Source organism: Protobothrops mucrosquamatus, unplaced genomic scaffold (assembly GCF_001527695.2).
Source record: "Protobothrops mucrosquamatus isolate PMUCROS unplaced genomic scaffold, P.Mucros_1.0 scaffold5629, whole genome shotgun sequence".
Classification (NCBI taxonomy): Eukaryota; Metazoa; Chordata; class Lepidosauria; order Squamata; family Viperidae; genus Protobothrops; species Protobothrops mucrosquamatus.
Genome location: NW_015391483.1, coordinates 17,474 through 25,001, shown reverse-complemented (window position 1 = coordinate 25,001; position 7,528 = coordinate 17,474). Strand labels below are relative to the sequence as shown.

The following is a 7,528-nucleotide window of genomic DNA, read 5'->3' as shown; positions in this document are numbered from 1 at the left end:
GGAACGCGGCGGAACCGCGTTCCGGCACCTTTTTCCGGGCCGGCCGCACCGGAAATAGCCCCTCCCACACCGGAAATAGCCCCTCCCAAATTTTACTTGCATTCCTGTTCTCTAAAGGGGCGGTCCTAGGGTTTGATGAGGGCGTGGCCAGGTTTGAGTTCCGCCACCTTTTCTCCGAGAAAAAAAGCCCTGATAATAGCCATAGGACTCGGCATAACTAACAGAATAACAAGAATTGGAAGGGAACTTGGAGGTCTTCTAGTCCAACCCCCTGTTCAAACAGCAGATTCTAGTCTATACCATTCCAGACAGGTTTCTTAAAAATCTCCAGTGATGGAGCATCCACAACTTCTGGAGGCAAACCATTCCACTGGTTGATTGTTCTCACCGTCAGGAAATTTCTCCTTAGTTCTAGGATGCTTCTCTCCTTGATTAGTTTCCATCCGTTGCTTCTTGTCCTGCCTTCTGGTGCTTTGTAGCAGGTGTCCTCCAGGACCAGGCCACGGCCCATTCGGGACTGGGCCACAGAGGCGGCAGGCAAGCACACGAACACAGGAAGCTCCACTTGCACTTGTGTGAGTGGCAGGTGCGCACACACACACTTGTGCAAATGGAGTTACACGCTCACCCACCGCACAGACGAAACCATCCCCTCTCTCCCCCCCCCCCACCGCTGGTCCACAAAGCTGTAGAAAAGTTGGGGAACGCTGCTTTGAAGAATAGATTGACCCCCTCTTCTTTGAGGCAGCCCCTCAAATATTGGAAGACTGCTATCATGTGCCCCCTGGTCCTTCTTTTCACTAGACTAGATATGTCCAATTCCTGCAACTGTTCTTCATATGTTTTGGTCTCCAGACGTTTAATCATCCCAGTTGTTCTTCTCTCCACTTTTTCCAAAGTCTCAACATCTTTTTTTATATTGTGACGACCAAAACTGGACGCAGTATCCCAAGTGTGGCCTTACCAAGGCTTTATAAACTGGTACTACTAACACTTCAGGTGATCTTGATTCTCTCAGGGATAAAGGACAGGGAGTCACTCACCTTTGATATGCGCGCTGTCCAAATAGGGCTGCAGGCTCTTCACCTGTTCCAGAAGTGCTGCTTGGGCTACGATGGATTGTTCTTCTGGTGATGGGGAAAAGCACGACATAGGTCAGGCAAAAACTATTTGCCGGTCCAGTAGCAACAGATCATGTGACCTATGCTTAGATGCAGCAGGTTAACGAGCGCTGATGATGTTATCTAGCTGGGTAATGAAAAGTCTGCGAGAAAACCACTAAGCTCAGAGAGCACCAAGGCCCCCACAGTCCTTCTCCACCACCTCTTCCTTCTCCTCCTCTTCTTCGCAAACTGGATTCCCTCCTAGCACTGATGATGTTTACCTAGTTAGGTCATGAAATGTCTGCAAGAAAACCACCAAGAGAGCACCAAGGACCCTACAGATTAACAAGTAATCAACAAGTGGCTGCCAAAAAAACCCGTTAAAATAGCTTAAAATTGATATGTTGAGAACTATGCACCACTGAGTACCACAAGGATCATTGCCAGGTAAATATGCATAGGATTATGACCTAAAAAACAGTGTTTGACATATAGGATTCGGATCGTTTCAATTTAAAGCGACTGACCAAAACCTAGTGCAAGAAGCATTTTATACATGAAAATCTACTGCTAAAAAACCCGTAATATAAGGGCCTATAATAATAATAATAATAATGATAAAGTTGGAAGGGACCTTGGAGGTCATCTAGTCCAACCCCCTGCTCAGGCAGGAAACCCTATACCATTTCGGACAAATGGCTGTCCAGTTTCTTCTTAAAAACTTCCAGTGTTGGAGCATTCACCGCTTCTGGAGGCAGATTGTTCCACTGGTTAATTGTTCTGTCAGGAAGTTTCTCCTTAGTTCTAGGTTGCTTCTCTCCTTGATTAGTTTCCACCCGTTGCTTCTTGTCCTGCCTTCAGGCGCTTTGGAGAATAGCTTGACTCCCTTTTCTTTGGGGCAGCCCCTGAGATATTGGAACACTGCTATCATGTCCCCCCTCGTCCTTCTCTTCGTTAAACTAGACATACCCAATTCCAGCAACCGTTCCTTATATGTTTTAGCCTCCAGTCCCCTGATCATCTTTGTTGCTCTTCTCTGCACTCTTTCTAGAGTCTCAACATCTTTTTTACATCGTGGTGACCAAAAATAGATCTACCTGCCAAGATGAACTGTAGCTTCATGGCATCTGGCACAGCCATTCGATCAATGTACTGAGGATCCAGGTATTTTAGGATGTCTTCAACTTAAGAGGAAGAACAACATAAAATAGAATTAGAATTTTAGACTGCAGCAATGATAGAAGCATATGCTGGATGATTAAAAGGATTGAACTGTACATTCCTATGCTCTTTTGTTCCCATTTCTCTATATAGATAATCCTTGACTTACGACAACTGAGCCCAAATTTTCTGTGGCTAAGTGAGACACTTCTTAAGTGAGTTTTATGACTTTTCTGGTCACCGTTGTTAAGTGAATCACTGCAGTTGATAAGTTAGTCACCCAGATTGTTAAGTGAATGCAGCTCCCCCACTGACTTTGCCTGTCAGGTCACAAAACGGGATCACGTGACCCCAGGACACTGCAACCGTCATAAATATGAGTCAGTTGCCAAGCGTCTGAATTTTGATCACATGACCACGAGGATGCTGCAACGGTCTCAAGTATGAAAAATGGTCATAAGTCACTTTTTTCAGTGCTGCTGTAACTTCGAACGGTCACTAAACGAGCTGTTGTAAGTCAAGGACTATCTGTAAAGGAAAAAAAGGAGGATCGTACAATGTTCATTTAGTTACATTACTAGGCAGCTCCCAACAGACGCTGGGCAGCCAATATGGTGAAATAAAAATAAAATCATCAAAAGGTTCCAAAAACCAATGTTATAGAAATTCATAAATTCATATTTATGAATTTCTTTGCCATCGATTGTGGGCAAAGGGCACATTACATTAAAAAAACCAATTTGGAAACTTTCATCAATTTATAAACAGACTTTGTCATCATTTAGCAATTATAAGACCTCTTTTAAGACAGTTGATAGGACACAGCAGCATTTTGTTTTAGAAAAAAAAGAAAACCACTTACTTTTTTTGAAGAGAATTTTAACTCTCTCCCTTTTGCTTGCAATGTTTCCCAAGGCACCTTGAACTTTGCCTAAGCCATCTGCTATCTAGAGGGGGGAAAGGCCATTTATTCAGAACTGGAGATAGGAAAAAAAAAAGCCACAAACAGGTTGCTTTGAGTGTTTTTTTAAAATTGGCAGTTTTAAGATGAGTGGATTTCAACCCCCAGAATTCTCCGGCTAGCATTTGTCCACCTGTCTTAAAGTTGCCAAATTTAAAAAAACACTGCTTTAAACTGACTTTGAATAATGAGTAATAAATGAAAAGGTACTTTACTAAACAGCGGACACTAGAGGGAACTAAAGAATACAATTAAAGGAGAAGAACTCGATTTAAAATTACAGAATTTGAGCAAAATATTTCAACACTGGATACACTGAAGGATATTTTTGAACAATGGACCCAGAAGTTAATTTTCATAGGGTCTTCCTCTATAGACTAACTTGTGTCTAAAAGATGTCATGAAAGAGGAACATGTCCTAACCGACAAGATTGAGAGTGGATTTAAAAATGAGAGGATACAAGAATGACATGGAAAAAGTGGTTACAGTGGACATAAAAAAGAAACCAGCTGATGTCTTAAAAGGGATATATACAGATAGTCCTTGACTTACAATAATTGGGACCAGAATTTCTATTGCTAAGCAAGGCAATTATTAAGTTGCACCTGATTTTATGATTTTTTTCTACAATTGTTAAGCGAATCACCCCAGGTATTAAGAGAATCATGTGGTCATTTAGAAAATCCATCCTCCCATTGACTTTAATTGTTGGAAACAGGCAAGGAAGGTGTCAAATGGTGATTATGTGACCATGAGATGCTGCAACAACTGTAAATACTTGCCGTCTGCCAAATGCCTGGATTTTGACCACATGATTGTCGGAATGCTGTGATGGTTGTAATGATGGGTACAAGAACTGGTTGTAACTTTTTCAGTGCCGTTGTAACTTCAAACGGTGGCTAAACAAATGGTTGTAAGTCAAGGACTACCTATGCAAACCACAAACTGAGAGAATGACTTGGATAATTTTCCTATATAGGATTTACAAAAGAAGTTTGCTAAAGTTTTCAAGGATTTTGTGAGGAGGGACAAAGAAGAAATGAAAAGAAATCAAGTTTTATGACGTTGTTTGAAGGGACTAAAGATTAAGATGGTTTAGAAGTAAAAGGAAGAAACATAAAGTTGACTTAGTTTTGATCAAGGTTAAAATAGGTATGTTGTTCTCTCTGATTACTTTTAATGGATTTTTGACAATGACAATGCTTAAGTATTTGTTAATAGACAAGAGATGGGATATGGGAAGAAGAGAATACATTTGTTGTATTTTAAGAGATGATACTAAAACTATATTTGCTGTGATGAAAGCAGGAAGTTATTTCTTTATATTTTTCTTTACCATATTGTTAGGCTTTTTTTTCTTTTGAATTTCTCAATTTTCCCCTTTGCATTCTTTTCTGCACTTTCTACTCTTTTCATTCTTCTTCCCTCCCGTTTGCATTAGTTTTTACTGTTATAATAATATTTAATATAATTATTACACACACATGCACACTACACATACAGGGCACATTTACCTAAATGAAGGCAAGGAAGATAAAGATATTCCAAAGTGGAGAATTTTAGTCAGATTCACTTTTTCTGAAAAGCTCAAAAAGAAAATAGCCAGAAACAAACTAAAAAAAAAAAAGACTTCAGATCCTATTCTCTGCCCAGGAAGCCTGGCAACAGTTGTGCAGGATGGGAACTGTTGTCCTTTGGGCAATATTCAGAGGCCAAAATTGTCATTTTTGGCACGGGGGGGGGGGAAGGAAATTCCTCGTTCAACTGACAGACCAGCTGTTCCCACGCCAGACCTAGATGGAGGTTAGTGCACCCGGGCAGTGAACCCCCTTTCTGACGTTTCCCCAGTTTATACGTGTCGTCGTGGGAACAGAGACATGAAATGTGTCAGTTTAAAAGAATAAAAAATAAAAATAAAATAAAACGCAGTGCCTCTCTCTTTCCTTGGTTGCCCCGCACCTCACAATACACTCCAGGGGCCAGCAGAGCTCAACCAGCGGCTGCCAGGGGATGATGGGTTTTGTGATACCTGCACCCCACGATGGAGGAGACGCCCCCCCTCACCCCCAGCACTTACTTTCCGGGTGCCCCCCGCAGACGCGGCTCCTGCGGGGGCCCCGAACATCCGCTCCTCCAAGGCATCGAGGCGGCTTTGAAGCTGCTGCACCTCCGCCACAGCCATCTTGGCTCTCCACCCGTCAACGGGAGCCGGGGAGCCAATCAGAATCTTCCGACCTGAGTGCCCGCTCTAGCCTCCGACGGCGCGCCTCTGTGGTTTACTCCCCGCGTCAGGGCGGACCGGGAGGAGAGTGACGTCACAAGAGAGGCTAGTCACCAGTCTTTCAGAACTCTATGGCCGCTCCTTGGGATGGATGGATGGATGGCCACGGCCCGGATGTTTCCCTCAGGAAGCCGGAAGCGAAGGACTTTGGACTCGGCGTCGCCATGGAGACGCGCGGAAGCGTCTCGGTCGGCTTCTGGGCCCGAAGCCTCAGCGGAGGGGAGCCGCGTCCATCGTCCCAAGCCCGAGGGGCTCATCACCCGTCCCCGAGGGAGGTTTGCTTCCCTGGAATTGGAATGAACACTGATCGAATATCCTTGCTGCATGAGTGTGGCGGGATGTCGGGGGGGGGGGGGCGGCCGCCATCTTGACCGGTTTGACTTCCATGGGATCATGCGCATCCTGCATCTGAGCATTGCTGAAAAGCGAGCCTGCAGCTGATGAAAGCCCAAGGCCTCATCACTGCTCCATGACTGGAGGTTTTCAAGAACAGACTGGACAGCCGTTTGTCTTAAATGATATAGGGTCTCCTGCCTGAGCAGGGGGTTGGACTAGATGACCTCCAATGTCCCTTCCAGCGCTATTCTTTGATTGATTGATTGATTGATTGATTGGGGACAAAATGAAAGCCACAGATCTAACCTGCCCATCGATTGGAAAGATTTGATCATGAGAACACAACTCCGGACGACTCATAAGCACAATAAAATCTGAAAAAACCCACCCTCGGTGCCCCAGACTCCTCCTCCTCCCTGGAGGCTTCCTCCAGGACCATTCCTGGAGGAGTTTCAATGGCAGCTGTGAACCCTTTTCCAAGGTGCCTCCTACCCATTGTCCAGAGAACTTGGCCTTGAGTCTCTATGCTCCCCCACATCTCTTTTGCATCTGTACCAACTCCGAAAGGTGGTAGGTTCATCCTGGAGGATCCTGGTTTAGCATCCCAACCAGGGCACCCCCCACCAGTGCACCCCCCAGGAAGGGGGCTACTCTCAACAGTGCTGCTTGGGGATCCTCATCCCTCCAGACCAAAACCTGGGAATCATTGGCTGCTGAAGCAACCCATTTTCGGGGAGGATACCTTTAAAGTTCACATGAATCCACCGAGCGAAGTTTGGCCAACATGCTAAACTGACAAAACAAAAAAAACAATTAAAATTTTTCAATAGGGTGTGCAATGGATGCTACTCAGTCATTAGCTAACCTAGTTAATGTGTTGCTGGTCAGCACAGGAAGGGGGATAAATTTATTTATTTCCCACTTTTATTACTGTTATAAATAACTCAGGGTGGAGAACATACCTAATATGGTACTCCTTCCTCCTCTTATTTTCCCCACAACAAACTTGTGAGGTGGGTTGAGCTGAGAGAGAGGGACTGGCCCAAAGTCACCCAGCTGGCTTTCATGGCTAAAGCGGGACTAGAACTCACAGACTCCTGTTGATTGACCAAAAGTCACCCAGCCGACTTTTGTGCATAAAGCAGGACTAGAACTCACCATCTCCTGGTGATTGACCCAAAGTCACCTAGCCAGCTCTCATGCCTAAGATGAAACTAGAACTCACTGTCTCCTGGTGGTTGACTCAAAGTCACCCAGCCAGCTTTCATGCCTAAGGCAAGACTAGAATTTGCCATCGCTTGGTTTCTACCCTGGTGCCTTAATCACTAGAATAACCTGGCCCTGAGCTTGCAGATTAAAGATTTGCTGTTGTAAATCAGCTTTGGAAAAATATTTGTATAAGGGCTCCTGGGTTTTGCTCGTTCTCAAATAACAGCATGCCTGTTAACAGGGGCAGGTATTTAGCACGCAACCTTGTCACCGAATATGAGTTATTTTTAATTTGTGCCCTCAGGAAGCCAGCTGAAGTCAGCAGGTCCTATCAATACCAGTCCACTTACAGCGCAGGGTGGTGTAATGAAAATCCGATCGGAGGATTGGCGGGAGTAAATAAGTATGCCATTAAAATGAGAAAATCAAATCCCCGGACAGGTCTTTTCTCTCTTTCATTGATTCCTTTTATTACG

At 44.4% G+C, this 7,528-nt stretch overlaps 1 protein-coding gene across 1 annotated transcript; it reads right to left on the bottom strand.

The window, feature by feature from the left end:
* Nucleotides 1–1,043: 1,043 nt before the first annotated feature.
* DCTN3 (dynactin subunit 3) lies at nucleotides 1,044–5,427 on the bottom strand (the record flags this gene model as incomplete). Its single annotated transcript, XM_015829210.1, has 4 exons — nucleotides 5,304–5,427; nucleotides 3,127–3,211; nucleotides 2,201–2,287; nucleotides 1,044–1,127 (listed from the first exon to the last, which is right to left on the bottom strand). Coding segments are annotated over exons 1-4 (361 nt in total), but the record flags the coding sequence as incomplete, so codon positions are not given.
* Between the last annotated feature and the right edge of the window lie 2,101 nt (nucleotides 5,428–7,528).